General features: G+C 37.4%; 1 protein-coding gene across 1 annotated transcript in view; it reads right to left on the reverse strand.

Annotated features, from left to right (window-relative positions):
* csmd3a (CUB and Sushi multiple domains 3a) overlaps positions 1-26,913 on the reverse strand; it is a 227,882-nt gene that overhangs the window by 28,267 nt on the left and 172,702 nt on the right. The window contains exons 52-59 of the mRNA XM_056762084.1: positions 24,432-24,605; positions 20,563-20,736; positions 18,859-19,032; positions 15,879-16,064; positions 13,636-13,809; positions 7,450-7,632; positions 5,888-6,064; positions 3,182-3,361 (exon numbers count right to left, since the gene is read on the reverse strand). Coding sequence (XP_056618062.1) covers positions 3,182-3,361; positions 5,888-6,064; positions 7,450-7,632; positions 13,636-13,809; positions 15,879-16,064; positions 18,859-19,032; positions 20,563-20,736; positions 24,432-24,605 — 1,422 coding nt within the window. The remainder of the gene's footprint in view (positions 1-3,181; positions 3,362-5,887; positions 6,065-7,449; positions 7,633-13,635; positions 13,810-15,878; positions 16,065-18,858; positions 19,033-20,562; positions 20,737-24,431; positions 24,606-26,913) is intronic.

Here is a 26,913-nt window from a genome sequence, read left to right on the forward strand (position 1 = left end):
TTCTCAGAAGGATTTCACGGAGCAATTTCGCTCTTTTGTTTGTCGGAGTCGTCTAATGGGCACCATTTTTAAACTCACAATGCAGATTTCTTGAGCAAACAAAAGGGTTTTGAGTTTGGAAAAAGGGTCTTAATGAGATGGATTTTGGATATTCATGTTTATTTCCTTGAAGGCCTAACGCTGGAATGGCGATGAGGGGGTCTACCTCTAAAATATCGAGCAAGAACTGTCAACAGACATTAGGCAGTAATGAGAACGCCGGAGGAAGTAGATTTTCCTCTCAGTGATTTGTAAGTAGATGCGAGCATGTGGGCAGGCATAGAAAAGATGACAGCGGATGAATAAAACAGCTGAAAGAGGCTGAAAGAGACTGAAAGACAAATGATTGTTGACGCACTTTTAGGTTTTCTTCTAAAATGTGAGAAATTGATTGAAACTAGGGTTGGGCGCTGAAGCATACTTTCGAAAAGGATCGATCCTAACATATAAATATCGATTCTAATGTGTTTTTAGGACTGATTTTATTTATTAACTAATGTAGCTAATAATTGTATAATGAAGAAAAACTGTTTCCCATACACCTAGTTTTGCACACGTTGCTCCTCCCTCCTCTGCTGTGTTTTATAGTCCACTATCACATGACTCAGCAGCGCCAAGGGCAAGAATAGAATAGGTGCATCGTGTGGAGATTTTTTAAAGATTGAAAGTAATTTATTATTTAAGCACTTTATTTACTTTGTTTCTCAAACAACGGTGTGCACTTTGTTTATAAATTACATTTACATTTAGACATTTAGCAGACACTTTTATCCAAAGCGACTTACAAAGAGTTTAGGAGCAATAAGCTGAACAAAGTGTAACGAAATGGAAACATTTTCATTTGTTCTATTATTATGTCTAAACATAACACTGACCAAAAACGGAAAAGCATTTTTTTCTTCAGTAATAATTTTGTGCACTTTGTTTTTTTTTAAGCTAGAGAAGTACTGGGATACTGGAATTGTTTGGTTTATAGATCATTTTTCTGTTCTGTCAATATGTTATTGTTACTATTTTCCAGTAATAATTTGGTGCAAAGTTTATGTTTGCAAATTCTATTACAGTAATAAGTAAATATTATATTATATAATAAATATTATCAGTGTGGGGTAAGTTACTCTGAAAAAGTAATTAATTACTAGTTACTCATTACATATTCAATAGTGTAAGTAGATTACTGTCCAAATGACTCTGTCCAAAAAGTATTTAGTTACTCATTACTAATTACTTTCTATATCCTACATCGACCTTGATTAGTTAAGTGATTCAAGGATAGACATGAAACGGCTTATTTAATTCATTCAAATAAATAATATTATTAACTGACCAAAGTACAAATGTGAGAATTATACATTAAAGCACAGATTTTAAAGTAAGACTTTGAATTTTGATGTCAATTACACTATTGCACACGCATATATTTCACAAAGTATTTAGTTTAATTCCATCAAAAGTAACTGTAATTAATTACAGAAAACATATGAGTAATCCCTTACTTTACTTTTTCAAGGGAAAAGTAATTCAATTACAGTAACTAATTACCTAGTAGGTAGTTACACCCAACACTGAATATTATTAAAAATGATGTCCCTTCTTTTAACATCTACACAATTAGCCTACAGGCACATTAATAGCATAAATTACAAAATGTTTTAGTGATTTATTCAGTTTTAGCATATTTATGATGCATTTACATTTACTTCATATACAGGAATTAAATGTAAGCTCAAGTGAATGCTTCTACAAGTAAAAAGTATTGATACCAAATTTTACAGTATCGCCTTTAACTTATTGAAACATTCTTAAACTTGTTAGATCAAATTGTAAATTGCTATTGGGAAAGTAAAATAAATATTTAATTAATATCAATCTACTCATTTCAAGTAAAATGTGTAAATTATATTACTCTCCATTTATACATTTTTAAATACAAATGATACTATATATCAAAATTTACAAAGAAATACAAATGAAATATCTGTTCGGAATTTCAAATAAAAATATTGTTTCTATTTGCAGAAAATGAAAACTGAAGAAACTGTCATGATCCTGTCCTTCTTGTCAGTACTTTTCTAGTTCTGTGGACAGGGTCGGGACAGTACCATGTCTTGTTGTGCTTGTTGTGTTATGTATGGAGGCACGTGTCCTTCCGGACTGGCCTCCCCTTGTTTCCCATAATCTCCCCCTAGTGTTCCCCTCACCTGCCCTTTGTCATTATCCCTTGTTAGTTTTCCCCATTTAAGGCCCTTGTGTTCTCGGTCCCTTTCCAGTTTGTTATTGTCAGTTCTCAGTTCGTGTGGAGTATTCCCTGTTAGATATAGCCTACTGTGTTCCTGTTTTGCCTAGTCGTGTTTTGTGGATATTATTTGTCATCTGGACTTCCTTTGTTTTCCCCCTTGTGGGAAGTGTTCTGTTTGTATTATTATTTCTCGCAGTTTTGCCCCCTCATGGGTTTATTGTTTATTAAAAGTATTTTGTTTTTTACTTCTGCTGTCTGCGTTTGGGTTTTCTGTCTGTGCATATCCTGACAGAAACAGGTGAAAATAACAGAAAAGATGCTCTGTATTTTGACAGTACTCAAATACTGCAAAGAAAATAAGTTCATATTTACTTTTGCCAATACAACAGTCATATTTATACATGTTTTAAGGAAAAGTTCAAAAATAAACAAAAATCACAGTTTTCATGTGTCTTGTCATGCTGTCGGTCTTTCACATTGGTGTTGGATGACTTTGTCTCTACTGAGGTTTGATTCAACAGACACTGGACTGAAATGACCACAATACATCTACAATACTTCGCTGATTAAATTAAAATTTGGATGTATAAAAAATACGAAAATATATATTGTCTTTTTCTAATTGGGATAGGTAAGTTTTCTTCAAAACTAAAATGTTGCCAATAGAAAAAATGTAAAACGTAAAATTCTTTATAAAATTATAAACGTTATAAAACAGAAGATTGCTTAAAAATGAACAAAAAAAAAACGTTTAATTTGGGATGCTTTCCTTGAAAAACATTGTGCCCCATTCAAGATGTCTGGCAACTATATTCTGACATCCGTTTGCTTTTGGCATTCGCCGCCTAGACAAACAATCCAAATCTGTCACAGTTTTGAGAAGAAAAGCTTTAAACCTTGTACCTCGGCAGGTGGGTAACACGCCGCTCCAGGTGCCATTGTGGGTGCAGGTGCGAGTAGCGACGCTCCCGTTTTCCATCACATAACCAGGCTGACAGGTATACGTCACGTTCTGGCCGATGGTGAAGCCGTCTCCGTTCCTGAACCCACTGGCCGGAACACCTGGATCTCCACAGCTGATCACTATCAGAGGACAGAGAGGTTCTCAAGATTGTGCAAAAAGAAATTGTGAAAGTTCACGTCTTAAAACTGGAACGGAGATGCCACTATGCAAGTGAAGAGACTGTGGGTGTACATAAAGCGTCTAAAATGCAGAACATCATTAAAAGGTTTATAGTCTCAAGACTGTCTCCAAGGGAACTATAACTAAATAAGGCCTTATTCTGGACGCTTCTATTAAAATTCGGGCTGCTGTTTGATGGTCTAATGGTCAAGCCTTGAGGTGAGATGACAAAGCGGCAAACTGGGTCATTTTATGCGACAACATTTAGACTTTTGTGAAGTTTCATTCATTCGTGAAGTATTTTCTAACTCCACTCAGACGAGCAAATAAACAATAAAAAATATCAATTATATCATTAATAGTTTTTTCTAAAGCAAAACTTTGACCTTTTTTACTACAATTTATCCTTTTACATCGTTTTTACAACTATTTATAGGGAATAAGCAAAGATCACATCACCAACTCTAAATAATAATATATGGTAATAAAAATAATAATATTATAAATAAAATTGATTAAAAATACCAGAGACACATTTATGGACTAACAGATCATAGGAGGACTCTTTTAAAAACTAATTCACATTGATCCAACAGACACCAACAAAAGACAGTTGTGTTGTATGAATATGCAAAGATGTAATATATTACAATAGAAACACAACCTCTGCTTTTAAACAACAATAACAAAATAAGATTTCACAACACTTCATGAGAAGTTTAGAATGACTTTCGAACATAAAAGCTGAGATTATTGTCTTTGTCAAAGACTTTATCTAGATCAGATTCAGAACGATGATCAAAACACAGTTGCTTGTTTTATGGATCCCAAGATTCTGTACAATATAAAATTGCTGGGCAATTTCAACCCAGCATTGGATCAAAAAGGAACAAACCCACCCGAAATTAACCAAAAAAATTATTTTTGCATTCCGACCCACTAACAACCCAGAATTTTGGGATAAAGACAGAAAGCCGGTCATAAATGATGGAAAATCTTTTCTAATGTTGGGGAAACAGATCAGCGGATCAGGAAGTCACTGTCTAGAAACCACTAAAACACAACTGCATAGCGACTCTAAAAACACCTTAGCAACCAGACAGCAAAGCCCTAGCAACAACCCACAAAAAAGACTCTTCTTATTTACTCTGGAGAAAAGAGAGATATATAGAGAGTTTATATAAAGTTACTCTCTTTAAATTAAAAACATACTTTAAGTCAAATGCCATTGAGATTTCAATTCATGTGTCTAATAGGAAACTAATGATGCAGGGACCGGTGATGTATGACTGTCATTTCTGAAGTAACTCGGGAGGAATCACTATACTCACAGCATCTCTTTAACACATTAATATCTGATCTTTTTACAAGGCTCTCTGACATACTCAATTCTGATTGGTCAGTTGCGACATTCAGAGGTAGACTACGTCATTCCCCAGTAACAGTCACCCAATAACAAAAGGTCATCTAGGTATTGCGACTAATCTTAAGGAGGGCAGCTGTATACTAATAATCTACATACAAATATACCTTTTTATTTACATAAGATTATATTCACAAATGATTACACCAAATCTGGTTTGTCTTCTTACAACTTTGTCCTTTGGTTTAAAGTTGTTAATAAGCATCTGTTTATCACTGAAGGTTTGTATTTGTTAAAATGAGGACATAAAGTATTTCAAATTAATATTTTGTGTACAATTATTCACTCACTTTTATTTTTTCAAAAACAACCAACTAGATTTACTAGTGTACTACACTTATCCAAAACCCACAATATATATATATATATATATATATATTTATAGTTCTCATAATGCAATACAATAATTTATATGAATTGTAACAAAAACAATATGTTTTAAGGGTGCACATTTAATTTGAGTGTATCGATCGGCTCAGCCAAAACAACACAAGCTCAAAGAAAGTCAATATTTTTGCGACGCTCATTATTTTTGCAATTGTGTTTGATGGCGCTAATGGTTGAGAAATGACAAACTTCACCTCCAGCGTCCAGTGAGTTTATCTGGTCACTCCATCAACAACGCACGTCGCTTCACAGCCTTGAGTAATGCCATACCAGTGGCCTATTGATATTCACTGTAGCCCAGCCGCACTCCCCCGCTCATTATTCGCAGACTATGCCAAAATCAATCTCGCATTATATGTCAGCCCGAGATTGATTCTTCCTGTCAGATCATTCTCTTATTACTTAGACAGCGGTGCTAATAAATCTCTTTATATTAATGAGATTGCTCGAGAGGTGAGCTGGGTCCATCTAAACAACAACACTGTTAGAAGATGCTCGGCTAATTACAAACTGGGCGTCTTGTTGGTATGGAAAATCTGTCCTGCTGGATTGGCAAAACTTATAACACTAAACAGATGAGAGAAGACTTCAACAATGCCAAATGTTGCATGGATTTGTTCGAGTTTTGCCTGGATGCGAACAACAGCTTGAGGATCTCAAGGTTTCGAGTACGTACAGGTGCAGTTGGGCTCGGTGCCAGACCAGGTACCGTTTGCCAGGCACTGTCGGGTGGGTGAACCGGAGAGTCGATATCCGTCCACGCACGAGTAGATGATGGAGTGAGAGAACATGGTGCCATCCACACGCAAAATGCGCCCATTAGCCGGGGTCCCTGGGTTCCCACATTGAACAGCTATTGGATGAGAGAGAACCGCATTAGTAGTCTGCCAACACAAACACATGTGCAGGGTTATTTAGTATGTAAACACGCACACGCACACACACAAATAAATACTGTTAAGTCATTCAAACACACACATATGCTGTATACACACAAAAATAGATGTATATCACTCCTACATAATTTATTCACACGCGCACACACACATTGTATACTTAACCCGTTTATAGACCTCAATGCTTGATATTTAAAATCTTACATATGTTGTATCCAGTGTTGTGTGTAACTAGTTACCAAGTAATTAGTTACTGTAATATAATTACATTACCCATGGAAAAGTAAAGTCAGGGATTACTCTTGTTTTTGCTGTAATTTAATTACAGTTACTTTTGATGTAATTACACTAAATACATTGTGTAACGTGTGTGCAATGTTGGAATTGACATCAAAATTCAAAGTCTAACTTTAAAATCCGTGCTTTAATGTATAATTCTCACATTTGTAATACTTAAGTCACTTAATACTACGTTATGCAGTTTCATAATAATAATATTTTGAATTAATTAAATAAGCCGTTTCGTGTCCATCCTTGAATCACTCAACCAATCAGGTTAAAAGGTTGAATAAGGATATAGAAAATAATTAGTAATAAGTAACTAGATACTTTTTGGAGAGAGTAATTTGTACAGTAAGCTAACTACACTATTGAATTTGTAATCAGTAACTAATAATTGATTACTTTTTCAGAGTAACTTACCCAACACTGGTTGTATCAGAAGTGATGTGTTTGTGTAATGCCTCTGTGCTGTGGATTGAATCTGAACAGCCCTGGAAGTTGTTTAATTCTGAACACGAGAAACTCAACGAAATTTGCTGCCGTGTGTTTTTGACTACACGCTTCACTTTGTTAAACCGTTACGTTTACTTTTGCATGTCCCTTTCAGCCAATGAAATTGGCACTCGCTCAGGTCGAGCCGGGTCAATTTACAGGGGGATGTGTTGATGTTTGTGCAAGCATGATGGGATTTAATGCAAGACAAGCTGTTGGACCCGAGCTGCAACGAAAAACATTCAAGCCTGAGAAATTTCCGCCTCCTGGGGCCTGAGCGCTAACAATCTGTAAATCTGTTTTATAGCCAAGCTGAGCGCTGGACTGCAATAACCTGTCACCCTTGAGACGGCGCGGACAATGCGTCAAGCTAAAAAGAGTTGCAAAAACATCCGCGCACCTCCCCGGAGCCTCCGGGCCGGGCTGCAAGGTCGTCCTTCGTGTGAGTTACGAAGTGCGTGAATGGAACGACGTGAGTCTGATGTTTGACGAGAGAATAGAAAACGGCGTCTCTGCGTGTGCCTACACACCGCATGCATTATTTATGGCGTCTGCGTGAGTCACTTACGTTTACAGGTGGGCTGTCGGCCCGACCAGGTGCCGTTGGGAAAACAGATCCTTTCCGCCGAGCCGTAGAGCGTGTGACCCGTGGAGCAAGTGAATCGAACTTTTGCGTGCTGTTGAAAGCTGCTCTCCTCTCGGGTGGCGTGGGCCGGCGTGCCCGGATCCCCACAGGCGCTCCTTTTATCACCTGCAAACGGAGCGAACATGAGGATATTACCAGTATTTCATCTGGATGGTAACAGTTGGAATCATTATTGCCCGAGAGCAATAAAGAGATACTCCGTGATCTATTAACAATAATATAAATCCGAACGCTACTCCGCCTCTACCGGAGCGGTTCTGGAGCGCCGTTTGGCCACAAAGGAGAATTTCACGGCACTGAACTGCCACAGCTTGGATAAAGACCGGTTAGAGGTCTCAGAGGAACACTTCCCCACCTCTCCGAGCTGTCACTCGTCATGGCCTTTCAGAAGATTTGAGGAGAGGAACTTTTCAAAGGCTTTTTGTGTGTAAAACTGCTGCCTCATTGAGCTTCTAAAAACGCTTTGCTTGCCGGCCTTGAGCGAACAGGCAGGTATCTGAACGATGACACAGCCAGTGGAAAATCAAGTCAGTTTCAGGAGGATTTGTTGAAACAATAGAAATGGAAATTCTATCGTCGTGTACTCAACACTATCGTGTCAAACCTGACTTTTTATTTCTTTAATGGATTATAAAAGAGGTATCAGGCAGAACGTTGCGCTGTTTTTTTCCTATACAATGCAAAATAAACCCACAAATAACAGAACTCTGGTCCCTATATTTCTAAAATCAAGTCATAAATGACACGACAATGGTTTTATATTATTGTGTATATTATTAATTTATAAAAAGGTTTAAAGTTGCTTGTTTCAATCTATGGTTGGGTACAATATAGACATTGGGTTAACCAAGGTTGTTATAGTTTGCTTATAGTTTTTAAAGAACCCAAACTTTTAAAACATGTTGCTAATTTAATTTAAATTATATGAATTATTGGCCTAAAAATTATTCAAAAAACTAAACAAAAATGAGAAATGTTGCCAAAGCAATGAACTGAAATTGAATTTGAGGCACCAGATTAATTAACAGAAAACTAATTCCAGGTAAACCAAAAGTAAAACATAAATACATATATACACTAAAAAGAATTATTAGGAACACTATACTAATACTGTGTTTGACCCTCTTTCGCCTTCAGAACTGCCTTAATTCTACATGGCATTGATTCAACAAGGTGCTGAAAGCATTCTTTAGAAATGTTGGCCCATATTGATAGGATAGCGTCTTGCAGTTGATGGAGATTTGTGGGATGCACGAAGCTCCCGTTCCACCACATCCCAAAGATGCTCTATTGGGTAGAGATCTGGTGACTGTGGGGGCCATTTTAGTACAGTGAACTCATGTTCAAGAAACCCATTTGAAATGATATGAGCTTTGTGACATGGTGCATTATCCTGCTGGAAGTAGCCATCAGTGGATGGGTACATGGTGGTCATAAAGGGATGGACATGGTCAGACACAATGCTCAGGTATGCCGTGGCATTTAAACAATGCCCAATTGGCACTTAGGGGCCTAAAGTGTGCCAAGAAAACATCTCCCACACCATTACACCACAACCATAATTGCATTAATGAGAAATTGAACAGGTGTTCCTAATAATCCTTTAGGTGAGTGTATGTATATATATATATATATATATATATATATGTGTGTTATATGTATTATGATAAAATATATAAGTAAATAAAAAATTTAACTTAACATAGATTTATAGCAATATAAAATAAACAAGTTGACACTCTCATAACAACAACAAAAAAATCACATAAAAGAAGGCGAAAAAATTAACTAAAATGGCAAATAACTAAAAATATAACAAAGCAACCTCAAGGTATTAATAAAAGCATTAAAAACAAAACTATAAATGCTGTGGTTTCAACCCAAAATACTAGATTGTTCCGATCCATTGTTGGGTCAAATACAGACATGTTCGAGATCAATTTATACCAACAGTTGAGATGTGTTTCTATGAGTTATAGCAACCCTCTTGTTCAGTTTAAACACAAGTTTAAACCTGTGAAAACTCTATTTTTGAAGTGCAAATAACCCGGCCACATTCTCAAGAGAAACAATTAAAGACTAAATGACATTTATTAGCGGCGTGAGATGCCGCAAAGAGAAATCTGCAGGGGTGTGAAAAATGTGAAGGTTTTTTAAATGACAGCGTTATACCCAACAAGCGATCAATTATCCTCTAACTGTCCCCGGCACGCAGGATTACCATAAATAATGATGGTGAAATATTCATCAAACAGAGCTGGACGCAGACAGTTCCTCTGAGGATCCAGTCCTTTTAAAATCATCTGACGACCCGAAAATCAAACCCCTTTTAATTATATGTACAAGCACCCGGAGGCCGATCAACAAAGCCCGACTCAGCAAACGCCGCCTGAACCCGGGGGGGCGACTAACCAGGGATTAAAACCAGCAACACGCTCCCATCTTCAGTGCACCATCATGCTTTGTGCTCGAAAATAAACGAAAAAAAGACATTCGGCTCAGTTCATTAGAAATCTGGGACATTCCTTTCTTTACGCTGTGTTATGCAAAGCGAGGGAAGGATCGTGTCCGTCTGACATCATTCCAGAAGAAAGAGATGCACGCAGAGCGAGAGAAAAACACCCTGTTTCCTCAGTCTCACCCCACCTGTCTCCCTCAAATAAAATGGTGTCAGACGGGACAAAAGACCTGCTGCTTCTGCTTATTAACCACTTCGGTTCGATGTCCTGCCTTGGTTCTCCACGTTCCAAACAGACAGGGTGGAAAAGATTTTTTAAAACCTCTACGGCTTTAAAAACAGCATCATGTTTCCCATCAGCTGAAACCGAACTGTTTTCTGCTCCTAATGGACTCGGGCGTACACGCGCCGAACTATTATATAAGCTTCATTAGATACTTCTACAAAGGTGAAGGTGTTGAATGCTATGAAAGTGTTACAGTTCTCAGTAATTGGCACTATGGAGAGGTGTGAATTTGAGTTAAAGTTCGCCCACCAGGAGCTTAGCGCCGTATAATAAGGCTGCGAAGTTCGTTACATAAAGTCTGAATCACCTGGCAGCGTCGAGAGCTATTGATTTTGTTTTCCATCCACAATTTGTCACGTCGGGCTGGTAGTATCGGCTTCGTGTCTGCAGCGAAATTCATCTCGCCAAATAACGTGAAGCGGTGGCTAAAAAGCGTGAAACTCCCACGGAGACGGGCCCTTCAGGGGACGCGCTTTCAATCTTTAACAAAAACAAGCGGTGAAATCTGCAGGCTGCTACAACTACAGTTACAGATGCCTACTTTTTCCACACACCTTCTGAAAATCCCAGCCAGTTCACAAGTTAAAATACTGTATCCTGAGCAATTTCCAAGGATTCCAGAACACAGGCACCACATCAAACCCTCTGAGAAAGACTGAACAGGTTCACACGGAATACAGAAGCAGCACTAGAAAGACACGGATGGAGAACTCAGAGGGACTTTATTGCTCAGAGGTTACTCTTTCAAAGCTCCAGAGACGTCATGAAACTCTCTGTTTAATTTCATTTCGTCTCTGATGTTTCTCCTAAAAGTTCTGGGTAATTGTCACTGACATTAAAAGGAATGGGAATACATCTCCAGGTATTAAAGATCTTCTTGCACACACTGCTTAAACATGTACGCTCTTGTTGCATAATGCACAGTCCACATTTTATAGACTGTATATTGTGTAGTATTAAATAGCAGCTAGCACTCAGCATTCTGAACACAAAGACAGACAAAAGCAGTTAAGCAGAGACAACAAGACATAGAGAGAGAGAGAGAGATAAAACAGGAAGCTGCAGAGACCAAGAGAAGAAAATGGAATGAAAAAGATCTTTAAGATCTACACGGAGGGAGATAGAGCCATACAAATTTTGAGTATAAAGAGAGAGAGAGAGAAACCATAAGAGAGCTGTGGAGATAAAGGCGAGGGGCCTTTAGATATAGCTATAGAAAGAGTCCTTTAAGTATAGAGAGACCAACAGAGCACACCTATAGACAGCTATAGATAGAACTTTAGATAGTTATATAGACAGAGAAATAGATAGAGACTTATTGACAGTAGAGATAATATAGATAGACCTTTAGATAATGTTATGTAGCGAGACCTATAGAAACAGCTATAGAGATAACTATAGAAAGACGTAAAATATAGTTATATGGATAAACCTACAGATAGAGCTTTATAGAGACCCTGCAGAAAATACTATAAAGAGAGACCTATAGTCAGATATAGATAGTTAGATAGATAGAACTTAAGAGAGAGACTTATAGACAGATCTATATAGAGAACTATAGACAGATATATAGATATACTAGAACTACATCTATAGAGAGAGACCTATAGACAAGTAAAGAGAAAAATATAGACAGTTATATAGATAGAACTATAGAGAGAGAGCTATACACCGAGCTATAGATAGAACTACATGTATAGAGAGAGACATATAGATAGAGCTATATAGAGACCTATAGAGAGAACTATAAACAGATGTATAGATACACTATATGTAGGGACACATGGAGAGAGCTCGAGCTAAAGAGAAATGCCTGTAGAGAGAGATAAAAGCGAGTGAGCTACAGAGAGAGAGAAAGAAATGGACAACAGACAGAGAGAGAAGTCCCTGATCATGAATGTGGAGCTTCACACAAATGCACAGACCGTTTCTTACTGATGACATTCAAACACTTTCAATTTTTTTTTAACACAAATTCACACACTTTTTGTAGGTCTGTGGTCTTTAGGTTGATCTCTTTCTGCATATTACCTGTATTTAACTGTACTGCAAATGACTTTACCGATTATATTAAAGAACCGTTTATGATGTTCCGAATGATGAAATATTTCCCATTTTTCACAAACTTTTATTAAAAGTAAAACCTACACAAGATGTGATTGAAATAAAAAGACAGAGGGAAAATAATGGCTCAGCATGTACCCTGACTGTTATATATATACACAACCACACAGAAGTCACTATTCATTTGAACTTAATGAAGTTAATATTAGACTGACACATAATGACACTTAAATAAGATGAACTTCACTCAACACTGTGTTTATTCAATACTCTTTCAAACATCACACTGCGCCTTATTAGCAAATGAAGAAAAAAATACCTTTAACAACAGTTCTGAATGTACAGTAAGGCATTATTTTACAGAGGATCATGATTGTATCATAAGTGTTCTTTATCAGGCACAGAGGGCTTAAAACATCTTTAAAGGGATAGTTCACCCCAAAATAATAATTCTGTCATCATTTATAAATCCTCATTCCAAATCTGTATGACTTTCTCTCCTCTGCAAAACACAAAATAAGATATTTTGAAGAACGTTAGCAACCAAACAACAATGAACCCCATTGACTTTCACTGTATAAACACAATGTCATGATTCTGCCGCAACATGTCATGTTTCTCTTGATCTAGTGGCAGGATCATGAAAAAGCCTCGTGTTTTATGTGGAAAGAGGCAATTATGGCCCTTATGGCCTTTCATAAACTCTCTCCAGTCTTGTCTCTATTCCCGCCCTCTCGTCTCCTCATTATTGTGCGTTAATGATCTCATGCCCTGCACCGGTTTCCCTCTTGATTTGTTCACTTATTTAATGCCTCTGTGTCTTATGTCTTGTGCTGGATCATTTGCCTTGCGATGTTGTCCTTGTCACCCGCCTTGTCCTGTATTGCAATGTAAGTCTAGTTTAGTTAATTGTAGTCATGTCTAGTGTTGTATTTTAGTCTTGTCTAGTTTAGTGTATTCGGTCCTTTGTAACCTTCCTGTTCTTACCTCACTGTTCTTTTGTTTTATTCCATCTTGGGTATTTGTTTCATGTTTTGTTTTTATTTCATATTAAAATCCCCTACCCTCTTTATCTGCGCTTGGGTCCTCTGTCCATGCTCACCACCCTTCATGACACACAATACCACTAAGACATGTCTCCAAATATCTCCAAGAGTCATAAACAGGTTTTTACTGACGTGAGGATGAAGAAAAGATGGCTGAATTTTCCTTTTATGTCAAATGTCTTGTCTTATGCTTTAAGCATCATCGTGGTCACAGGTGTGCCAGGGACCTTTGGGATTTTGGAGGTTGGTCTTACCTGAGCAGTGGGGCTGAGAGCCACTCCATTGGCCGTTCAGCTGACAGCTGCGGGTGGAATCACCAATCAAACTTCTATCATCTGAGCACCTGTAGTGGACGGTGGAACCGAAGGTGATTTTTTCTCCGATCACAACCGCACTAGGAGGGGATCCAGGGTGGCCGCAGTCAACCTCTGCAGAACAAAAACATGAGAACACAACCATTTCATACTGAGGATGTTTATCTTGTCAACAAGTTTTGTGTTTACGTGCAAAGTGGATCTGAGATCAATTAGTCTTTTTCCCATTTCCTTTTCTTATTGGTATGTTAACATATAATCTGATGATCTGATAGACATGGAAATGTTCAGGGACTGTACAAGCACAGATTCTGTGTGGGTCTGAAGATTCCACACAACACAAGTGCAGCGTGGGTGAATTCATCAGAGTGGTGATGAATACAATGAAACATATACAAAGTAAATATACAGTATGTAAACATTCAACTGCTTTAAAGCACCACTTTACTTTAGCACACAAATTCACTGTCTTCTGCAACAAGACAATTATTGATGGACATATATCATGCATCAAAACAACGATTACCTTGTGAGATATATTATTAAATAACTTTCTTTCACAAAACATACATATATTCAAATCTTAGGAAAAACACAAACAGAACTATTCGAATTAACACTAGTTTACTAGTATTCAAGATATTGAAAAAAGTATTATTTTACTTTTACAATAAAGTAGTAAATATGCTGCCATAATTACATTTTTTTTTTTAAAAGCTCTCGCAGTCATGCATTTAAAAACATTAAAATAGTATTTCTTTAAATACTTTCAAAAAAATTTTGTAGTCAGTCACGCAAACGTCTTTTATAAGAAAAAATATGCAATTTATATGCTGCCATAATTATATTTCTTGTTTATTTTAAATGCTCCTTCATTTGCAAATTGCATTGGATAAAAGTGTCTCCTAAATAAGTAAATAAATGTCATGTTAAGGTCTACAGATTAAACTTTCAATCAAATGACCCTAAACTTTGAAACGGTAGTGTGTTTGTATGTACTGTATAGATTTACTGTAGTACAGTAAAATATAAAGAACATAAAGTAATATTAATATATATTATAAAGCAATCATTATAAAGTAACACGTTGCATTGTAGACATTATGCAGATGATGCAGTAACATTTAGTTTTTTAACTAAAACATGGAATGTATTTTAATGTAAATAACGTATTTAATGTTTTAACGTAAAAAATGCTCATGTTTGAGTTAAAAAGCACTGGAACAAATTGAATTTGCTCATCGAGAGTGAAGCTTTTTCTCGGCTGTAAAAACAGCAGTGCACTAGTTGTGATCAGACTCTATTAACACCTTAAAAACTTAACAGCCAAATAAAACTACACAATCACCCCGATATAAAAAACACTACTAAATTTCACAACAAACTGAATGTAAACTGATCTTCTATTTCAGATACTAAACCTTCAGTGTAATTATACAGGCCTTCTTAAAATCAAAGTACTCGATTATGAAAACGTCTTGCGCACATCTTTGAAACTTAAACCTAAACACAAATTCATCTTAAGATGTACGACATCACCTCTCATGTGCAGCACACATGAGCGCCTCCATTCAACTAAGATAAGCATCTTTGCATGTCCGCTTTTTAATCTTTACTTTCTTTTGAATTGGTAATGCACCTGAATTACACAGCGGCGGTTAAAACTTTAATGGCATTCATCAGACTCAAAGGCTGATGAGAGAGCCAGAAGCCACTTATTAAAATTCCCAGTTTAAAAGCAGCAAGATGCCTCTGTTGGATAAGTAAAGAATCGCCTGGCATACACCTGAGGAGACCAAAAACAAGACTAATAAACAGCCGGCAGGATTCTTCACTTTCCCTCGAGGTAGAATCTAGAAAACTGACAGAAAACAGTCAAACTCGGGTTTGAAGCAGTTACACAGACAGCGAAACATGAGGCAATTACAATCTCACAGGAAAATGGACACGTCTCGCTAATGAATCCGCCGGACAATCCCCAGCATTAGTCTACCTTGGCCTTAACACTCTTCGGTCTTCCCAAGCACAGAAAAGGTGCGTTAAACTCCCCGCCGTCCACCGCTCAAACCATGAAGACGTTCACAGACAGTGAAGACTCACCGCAACTATTCTGCTCTGTGAGATTTCCCTTCACATTTCAAATATGTCAGTCATACAGAATCCAAATAAAGAGAAACACGTACCCAGGCAGTCCGGTAACGGCTTGTCCCAGTAACCCACCGGCTGGCAGGTTAAAACCGATGACCCGAAGAGGTAATGGCCGGGATTGCAATCGTAGGACACCACAGTTCCAAAAGTGAAGTTACCGTACTCGATTTTACTCTTTCTGATGGAGTTGGCTGGAATTCCAGGATCAGTGCAGTTCATGACTGTAAAAAAAAAAAAAAAACAAGAGAGTCATTTTACTGTTTAATGTCTTATAGAGCGTTCCAGCCAAACGCGACTTGCGCAAATAAATCGGGCTATTTGCGCGTAGTTAGACGATTGAACATTTTGAGTTTACTCGCTTCATTCACGCATGAAATTCACTTCGCAACAGACGCATATTCGTGTAATGGGAGGGGCTTCTGCCAGGCGGCTCCAGTCTTGTATTTATGTATATTTATGTATATATATATATATATATATATATATATATATATATAGCTCAAATTGAGTAAAACAACTTACCAGATTCCTCACTCACTTTCTTTTTTCTCTTTCTTTCACTTTCTCACTTTTTTCTACTAGAGCAAGCTCCTGATTGGCCAACGCGGCGTAAATTTTCATCAATCGCCCGAAACGCTCACATCGTGCCGCGTCATTCGCCCCGCCTCATTTGTGCGAATCGCACAGCAGGATGACCTATCAAGTCTTTGCATTGACTTAACATTTAAATCACTCGAGCTTAACGCTTCATTCGCGCTTGGTGGAAGCACATAGTTAGAAACCATCTCCAAACATTTCATAAAATTAAACTAAAATATTTTCTGATGTGATTCGATTTGTACTGTTAATATTACACTCTGTAACAAATCTGAATAAAATGGAAGGAAGGAGGCGGGAACCGGCAAACATTTAAACATTTAATAAAGTAATATAACAGCCGGCGGCCCCTCACGGACGACCGCCGGCGAACAAAACATAATATAAATACAAACACAAACACAAACATAACATAAGTTCGGGCCCGGTCCTCTCTCCTCGACGGTCCGGTCGCTCGTTCCTTTTATGCTCCCATCTCCTACGTGATTCGAGCCCGGTGTGCGCACAGCTGGCGCTAATTCACAATTACTCACCGGACTCGAACCACGGTCTCGCCCCGCCTACTCTACTACACACTCTTAGAAAACGGTACTTCAAAAGGTTCTTCGAACATTTTGGTTCCATAAAGAACCTTTAACATCTGAAGAAACTTTCTGTTTCACAAAAGGTTTTATGTGGCGAAAAAAGATGATAAAAGGAAAGAAACCAAAAATGGTTATTCTATGGAATCGCCGTGAAGAACCTTTTAAGCACCTTCATTTTTAAGAGAGTAGAAGAACCATTTTTGGGTGAATGTTATCATAAAGGACCATTTAACATCCAAAGAAGATTTCCATTTCACAAAAGATTTTTTTTTACTTTAGATTATCAAACGAAAGACTGAAATGGTTCTTTTAAGATCCTTAGAGAAAATGGTTCTTCTATGACATCGCTGTGAAGAACCTTTTGAATTACCTCAAGACTGTAGGCAACAGAAAAACCCTGTTTGGAGATACTTTTGATGACAATCGAGAGACATGGATATGCATGTACCCACTGATAGTACCCACTGAAGTACACTGATAGTTTAATAAAGTATAAATTTATGACAAATGCCACCAAAAAATTCAACATCACTGGTATTTGACATCTTCTACAATATAAATATGTTCTTGTTTGAGAAGCTAAACACACTTGAACACACTAAGAGCGTCTCACACCTCTTATCACTTATCAAAATGTACGCATCACATTATTAGCGAGTTACAGTCCTTCTATACAAAACATACCTCTCCTCATGCTTACGTTGAAATTTTTCATATTAGTAAATTGATCGATATTCACTTTCATTGTACAATAAAGAACAGTCTAACATCTTTTGCATTTCATGGAAGAAAGAAAGTCACACATAAAGGTTAATAAATGACAACAGAATGTATGAACCATTCCTTTAAACTCTCAGATATATGGATGAATAATCCTAAAACGCTGGCAAATGTGGGAACATTACATTTCTGGTCTTAAGATATTTTCGAGGCAACCAGGTGTGACACGGCGAGTATCCAGCCAGAAAGTGATTTGTTTGTCCGTTCTGAAGACAAAACTCTGCAGAACACAACCAGCGTACAGAACATATTTAATGTCTAAAAACAAATTTCCATCATGTATCTCATATCCCTGCATACTCTTTTCTTCCCACATTATTTACACTCAAGTACATATTTCATATGCGTTTTATATTTTGAATCAAGGCAGATAATAAGCACAACAACGTGTCCTCAAGCCGCAAAATAAACCCAGACAGGGTAATTGTGACCCAGACGCAAAGCTATATAACTCGCTCATAATCAACATAACTAAAAAGGTAACAGCATTACTGAAGCACATACTTTCAAGTATCTACTTAGTCGTATATGTTTCTTCTAAGACTGATATGTGTAAGATTTCTGCATATCTTTTTCAGGAGAAACATCTGAGACGCAGATGAGACTTGAGCAAAAGTTTCCATTTGCTCTCATATTAATTTCATTGATGTCTAGAAGAAACAACAGAGTTCTCGTTTGTGATTTTTCTTTCTCACAGGCAAATAAAACCAAAACTCTGATCACCAATCAGCCGAACATCACAGTTGATCACTTCATCTATTTTGTTGTGAGAATGAGCCACTCCAGACGTCCCTCAGAGACCCTTATAATCACGCCGCTAACAAATCGGAGATTAGATTCAAAATATACATCTCATCTTGTGATTCTCAGGACTAAACTGTCGTTCTCTCTAGATTACGACTGAATGGGTTTCTGCTGGCTGAAAGGCCAGAGGGCTCCGAGCTGAAATTGGCCATTGGCTTTTTTTAACTGCAGGAGAAATAAACTCATTTCCGTCACTGCCACAGATCTCAACTTTTACTCTAATGAGAAAAGATCTCTTCGGGGTTCTTACCTCTGCATGTGGGTGGCTGCTGACTCCACTGACGGTCGGCCTGACACTGCGCTTGAGACGGACCTTCCAAGATGTAGCCGTTATTACAGGTGAAAGTCACCACGTCGTTGAGGTTGAAGCCATCTCCAGTGGTACGGCCGTAGATAGGACTGCCCGGGTGACCGCAACTCACGGCTGAAACCCCCCAAAAATAAATATTATAACTGATGTTAACAGTAAGAGTCAAAGTGTTTGGACTAGGGTTGCATGATATTAAAGGAAAATGTGATGCTATACAATAACTTGCTAGATAATGTAACATAATTTGATTTCCGATACTACTATATAATGCGTATAAACATTTTGTCAAAAACATGTTATCTTCAGTCTGTACATTTCCTGTTCTCACAAGCAAGTTCATAATATGAATCCTTTGCTGTTCTGAAACATTACTGGGCACAATTTATATTTCCTTAAAGGAGTAGTTCACATTCAAAATGAAAATTCTGTCATCATTTAGGCCGTGTTCAGACTTGACTTCTTTTTTGACCAGAAATAATAGCTGCGTTTGGTAACAAATAGCAGATGAACGCCATGACTTCCATGCATGAAGGCAGCCCAGAGAAACAGATACGCAGTGGAATGGAAGTCTATTTGAATTATAAACAGAGAGCATATTTGCAATAAATAATGACATATTTACAAACTTCAATACTCATTTCTCGCTAGGAAGGTAATCAATTGTTGAAAGTGAAAATTAAAATGACATTTATACAAAAATATGCTCCAATGGGTGTTTTGGTCGTCATGTTATTTTTTAAAGCCTGAGCCTTCTCAACCAATTACATTCCTCGCATGTTGTTATGGAAACGACGGGTCCCTGTCATTGGTTAGCTGTGAAAAACAAGCTTGACGTAGGGCATTTTTTTCAGAAAAGTTTAACTCTTTTCAACCATAAAAGACGCACTGAGCTACAGAATAAGACGCCGACACTGGCGTTTAAAAAAGAAAACATGCTTTAATCCATATGATTATAATTTAAAACAGACGCTGGCAGTTTAAAAAAAGAAGTCAAATCTGAACACAGCCTTACACGCCCCATTGTCATTTCTAACCTGTATGACTTTCTTTCTTCCGCAGAACACAAATTAAACATTTTGAAAAATGTGGGTAACAGAACAGCACAGCCCCCCATTCACTTTTAATGTAACCAAAACAAGTGAATGGGGGGCTGTTAACGACATTCTTCAAAATATCTTCTTTTGTGTTCTGCGGAAGGAAGAAAGTCATACAGGTTTAAAATGACAAGAGGGCGAGTAAATGATGACTTTTAATTTTGAAGGTGAACTCCTCCTTTTAAAACGTATCTGAAGCACTCATTCATGGTCTTTTAAATATAAACATTTTACATTTAGTCGAGTGTGTATGAACCTTTGACTGGCAGTAAGACAAAAAATGTATCAAGAACTATTCCTTCACCTATATAAGATGGATCTTCAATTCTGGTTGAGAAAAAATCTAAAACTCGCCAGCAAATATCTAAGAAGCTTGATAAACACACACAGTCAAGTGATGCTGCTGTTTCATCTCAAATTGTTCATTGGTATTGATGAGATTTACAGTTCTAATGAGGTTTGTCTCATGTTGTTCATTGGCCCTTCTCTTGGATGTATACCAAACTTTACCCACAGTGCTTTGTCCTCCTCATAGCCTGGATGAACTTACACACGCAGGACGGGAGCTGGCCGGACCAGTTGTGATCCTGTTGGCAGATGCGCACGGAGGATCCAATGAGCCGGAAACCAGGATTACATTGATAAACCACCGTATCTCTGTAGCCAAAGTTCTTCCCGATGACCTGACCGTTCACAATCTTTTCTGGAACACCACAGTGACCGGCTGATAGAGGAACATGAGAAAATTTCATCGTAAATCATCGCCACAGGATTTCAAAAACATTTCTACAGTAGATGTTCCTGAATCGATATTCTTCTAGAACTCAAATATCAGATCGACTACGTTTACATGTGCACCAATAATGCGATTATTTCCAATATTGAAAGTTAGGACTTAATAGCATTAACTCATTCCCCGCCGGTCTTTTTAAATAAAAGATGCCAGCCTACGCCAGCGTTTTTTTACATTTTCACCCAACTTAATTGGCTCACAGTACATTTTCTGTAAAGAATATATGGACAAACAATATGTCAAATGAAAGAACAGAGTCTCAGCTTTCAAACAAAATAAACTATATTCTTCAATCTTCATTTGATCGTTTTTTATCACTCCGTAGATGTGGGTAGGTTTCTTCAAAAATGCATCATATTGATTAAACAGCTGAGATAATTAATGTTTTTTATCAAACATTCCGCCCAGATTACACTCCGAACAATCATTAAAAACTGCTAAAACATATACGTTCTAGGTTCTGGGATTCTGTACTTCCTTTTCCCAAAGGTGTGTAATAGCGCCACCTGCTGTAAAACAGTACTAACACTGATTGCCGTAATAACTCGTCTTTGGCGGGGAAGCGTTTTTTTTTTTTATGACGAGATAACTCGTCAATGGTGATGAAAGAGTTATCTTGTTCACATGACATGAGCAAACCTCTTCACTCCCGCATGCGCAGGCTGCGCTGACAGCATATGTCATCGCAGAAATGCGACTCATCCGTGATCATGAATTACCCTCGCGAGACTTTAAAATCTCACATGGACAGAGTCAGCATCAACCCAGAAAGTCAAAAATACATAGTAGTGGGGAATAACGGCCGACCTTTATTAAAATATTATTTTATGATAGTTTAGGTCATCACAAAGGGGCCTAGAGGGCCCTGACGGTTCGCTACTGGTTTACATGCAGTTTTAATTATTCTGATTATTTTATATAATACACAGAACAAACGATGCTCTCAGCTACAGCAGGCGTGTTACTGGCTACCGTTTTTAAACGCCTTCCTCCGGGTATGCTGTGATATACACAGAAATATGACAGAAATATTTAACATTTGCGCATTTTCTGTATGAAGATAAGGAGCAGAGACTGCTGGCAGCGAGTTGTGTTGACGGTAAAACTTTAGACTGTCATGTTTATCATGAATTTGCGTTTAAGGCCCAATTCACATTTCGCTTCTTTTCCATTCGCATATTCGTTATTTTAAATGTAGATGCACGGCAGGTGCGCCCAAATAGGGGGCGACGTGCCATGCACGGTACACAAACTTTTCTGGGCTCGTTAGCGGCGCATCGAGATGGAAATAGTTAGACTTTTCAGAGTGCCGCACGTCATTTGAAGAAAGAAAGGTACACACCTGCCGTTTTCTGCATCGTTTTATACGCGAAATGTGAATCGGGCCTGAGGCGGGGGACAGAAGCACATTGGTCAGAGCAGCATAAATGTGATTAAGGTGTTTAAATGCCTTCTTATTGAGATTAAATTTGGCGTATGCCACATATGTTACTTCTATAATGCATACTGCGATTTTAAGCTTAATCGCATTATTAAGATCGAATGATTGCGTTTACATGAGGATCAGTGTATTGCAATATTGCCAAAATCCTATTATAATCGCATTTTAAAGGGTGCATGTTAACGTAGTCATTGTGGAGTTCGACTTTGGAGTAAGATTTCTATTTTTTGTTTTAGAGGACTGGGAATTGAGAAACGTTTCTTATGCAAAATGTATTTAATAACTTTTAATATTAAGACTTTTAAGAGATATGGTACAATTTGCTTCACAGACAATCAAAATCCAATGTGAGCTTTTGGAATGAAGACAAAACAAACAACACACAACTTGAATCTGAATCAATAAATCATGGTTTTTCATTTATCAAACGTGTCTTGCACATTTCTATCATGCGGTGCAATATGATGTATAGATGCATTGATCAACCTCCTGCAAAAAAAACATTTACAAAATATGTGAAAAGTGTTTTGGAGAATATCAATGTGGACAAAGAAATTCACAATATAGTCCGACTGGGAGATGATGTGATGAATGACAAAGAAAGACGATAAATCAAAAGCTGTCCGTGGTTTCCTCTGTTTTGATTGATGATGAAACTCAACAGAAGTCTGCACACTTCACAGAGCACGCCGCCCCGCTCAAATAATGCACAAATCATTTCTTTACCTCCTTCCTATTCCAGAAAACTCACTTCTTTTCCGGTTGCAGCAGTTGGAGCTGAGATTATTCTATTACATGAAGACGCTCGGGCAATTGCCGGTCAGGGGAACATGATGGAGAAACATGAATATCCACAAAGATTTCTTTCTCTGTTTCAAAAGCTACCCCGCCACTAAAGCCTGCTGAAACCGGCCTGAGGTGCTCGGCTGATCTCAGAGACTGACAGGATTTGATGGTTTAACAAAGGTTTGAGTTATTGATTTAATTACTATTAATCGCTTTATATTAATCAACCTTTATATTTATTCACATAAACAATGCTTTAATATATAGATCTTCATAGTTTTTTTTCATAAATACAGAGGGTGAATGACAAATATTACCCACAAATGCTGTCTACAGTATGTTGCTTGTAATTGGGATAGAATAAACATCTGATAAGCATTTTTTTTGACTGTAGTGATTTTGTCAGTCACCACCAGCATTAACAATCATTTCCACAAAACTTTGAGTGCCTCCAGAGTATTGTTCTGAGGATAGAGGAACATTAAGCTTTTGTACGAAAAAATCATCGAATGTGAGTTGGTTTCTGGAAAAAAAATCTCTATTATCCAATTACCTTTTATACATAAGCTTAAAAAATACACTGTAAAAATGATTTATTATTATATGCAAATTATTCATTTTTTTATAAAAACTGCTGTTCGTTTGTTTTGAATATGTAATAATAACCCAAAAAAATACAGCTAACTAACACAAAACAGAATAAAAACATATCATAATTTAAAACATCTGTTTTTGCAAATCTTCAAATATTAATATTTAAATATTCATTAGTTTAAAAAAATCTCTCTCTCTCTCTCTCTCTCTCTCTATATATATATATATATATATAGAGGGAGAGATATTTATTCTTGTTTTAGGCATAAACTTGATATTTGATAAAGTGGTAAATGTATCTTATATTATTAATTATATGTACAGGAAAGCAAGACAAACAAGTTGGAAATTTCATTCCTACAGATCAGATATTTGCTCATTGAGTCAGCAAATGCTGTTTTATGTATTAATGATTTTCAGTACAGAATATAATTAAACTATTAAAATATTTAGCTGGCTTTGTCTCTACCTTTTCCTGAGCTATCACATTGCATTGTGGGATTGCTTTCTCAAGGAATATAACATGTGCATCTACCTTAGAATTTGGCAAAAGATGATGTATTAGAAGGCAGCGTAATCCTAATATGTGTGCACCTATCTACAAAGGCAGCCCAGTATGTTTTGAAACACTGCTTTTGTGTGTGTGTGTGTGTGTGTGTCACTGTTGCCATAGCAATACAGATTATGAAATGCCAGAGATCTTTTTAGGACCTTGTTCAAGGATCTCATCTCTGCTTAAAGGTTACGCTGATGGTAATGCCTAACAGGTGTGATGTTCTGAAAGAGAAGAGGTTTGTTGTGTTACCCAGACAATGCGTTTCCGTCCCACTCCAAAGACCCGAAGCCAGACATTCCCGTACGGTGGAGCCAACCAGAATGTAGCCCGAGTTGCAGGTGAAAATGGCCGTGGCTCCAAAGGTCGTCTGCGTTCCAATTTTCTTTCCATTAGGAGGAGTGGGCAGCTCTCCGCACGAAATAACTGCAGTAAGAGGCAATAGAGAGCGTGGAATGAATCGGCACGCAAGACTCGAAATGTGCTGTGTTTTACCCCCAATTTGTGAGCCTGTTCCCCCATCCCAAAAACACACACAAGAAACACACCACAATGAGGAAAATATCTAAGACGAATGGCTGCATGATGTTGAATTTCAGCTATTTTTGCGGTTAAGAGATCCACACCACAATCTTTTAAACGCTTACTTATCCAATGTTGAGAAGTAACTAATACTTCAGGTAAAAGATGCACTGATACATTACATTTACATCACATTTACTCATTTGGCAGACGCTTTTATCCAAAGCGACTTTCATTGCATTATCCAATACATTTATACATAGGTAAGTGCAATCCCTTGGGATCGACGCACAACCTTGCGTTGTTAACGCAGTGCTCTTACCACTGAGCGACAGAAAAGCTATTGATAGAATAGATTTTATTGAAAATGATATCTGCCGATGCTGATTCTGAAGATTAAATGAATATTTCTTTATTTTCTGAATGTGATTAATTCATATTCGGCCCTGATCATCTGCTTTTTTTTTTAAATATCGGCAGATAGTTAATTCTTTTATCGACTGATACCGATGATTATGCCTATATGTCAGTGCATCTCTACCTTAAGTAGACTTCCATAAGACTTTCAGTAAATCGACATAAGTAGTGTAACTTTTAACTGTTTTCATCATACACAGACATTGAATTGACCCTTTTGGTAAGTTGTCGGCCATATTGGGCAGGGCACGTGAATGAGGGGGATGGGTTTCTTTGAAAAAAGCACAAAACATTTACATTTCTCCACTTGAGGTTTACGATGTATGTGGAGTGCAAAAAACTGAGAATTTTTTTTATCTTCGGACAATTATTTATAGGACTAATTCATTTAGAATTGTATTTTTTACAAATTATATATCTGTGTGCACTTTGCAGATTTATTTTGTATTTAAAAACACATACCCATACCTGTACAAGTTTCTTTGTAGGAAAAATGTACATGTATATATTTTCTATGTATATTTATATTAGTGGTGGGCATAGATTTTTTTTTTTAATCTAGATTAATCTAGATTAATTCCAAAATTAATCTAGATTAATCTAGATTAAAATGGCTCATTTGAATTCTGCCGAAGGCATTCAGAATATGTGTGCTACCCAAATAATGACTAAAAGTAAGTCTTTGAGAACGGGTTTCTCAAGGCAGGTGGCGCATTAGACCAGGGGCTCATCTCCTGTTTCCAAAATGCATCACAAACTGCTTGAGAAAGCTGTTCTACTATGATAATTGGTGATGAAAATTAAATTATGTTCAATAAGATGAACTTGCGTTTACTTCCGCATTAGCTAAGGGATGATTTCCGTTTAGGTGGTACTTGAGACTGGAAGAGCTCCTACAGTACATTTACATTTAGTCATTTAGCAGACGCTTTTATCCAAAGCGACTTACAAAGAGTGAGGGAGCAACAAGCGATATGTCATACAGGAGCCATAATACATTAGATCTCAATACAAAGTTACTGGTTTCAACTAAAGTTAGACCACTACCTGTTGAGAGAAAGTGTTTTTTTTTAAACCAATTCCGTATTGCACAAGGTGCAAACAACCTTAGTCTTGTCGATGTTTCTATTGGGAAGCTTCTTAAAAATTAATATTCCCTGAAGCAAACCCGGCGGCTTCATAGCTGCATCCATGTTAGCACGTCACGTTTGATGCGGTAATTTCACAGTAACGTTATGTTGTGTTCAGACCAAACGCGAATGGCGCCTCAAGCGCGAGTGATTTATATGTTAATGAAAAGAGCCAATAGACCTACTTGCTGCGCGAATCGCGCGAATGAAGCCCTGGTTATGAGATGATGAGGCGGCGCGAATGAAGCCCTGGTTATGAGATGATGAGGCGGCGAGAATGAAGCCCTGGTTATGAGATGATGAGGCGGCTTCTGCTTCCGCGAATGACGCGAATCACGCGAGTTGAAAAATCTCGTTCTCGCCCCGTACAGTGCAGTTAAGCTGGTATACATCCGCGCTAAAATATCAAGGTGAAAGTCATCATAGCTTGCGTAGTATAGACCCAGCTCACAACCCAACTTTGAGAATAGATTAACGGCGACATTTTTTTTAACGCGCGATAATAGTCTCACTGCGTTAACGGCGTTAGCCCACCACTAATTTATATACAATTTAAATTTGATATATTTAATCATTTTTATACTTTTCTATATTCATATATTTATATTATGTAAACACAAACTTTTATCAAGGATGCGATTAATTGCAATAAATCATTGAAAAGC

This window comes from Triplophysa dalaica, chromosome 12 (assembly GCF_015846415.1).
Source record: "Triplophysa dalaica isolate WHDGS20190420 chromosome 12, ASM1584641v1, whole genome shotgun sequence".
Lineage (NCBI taxonomy): Eukaryota > Metazoa > Chordata > Actinopteri > Cypriniformes > Nemacheilidae > Triplophysa > Triplophysa dalaica.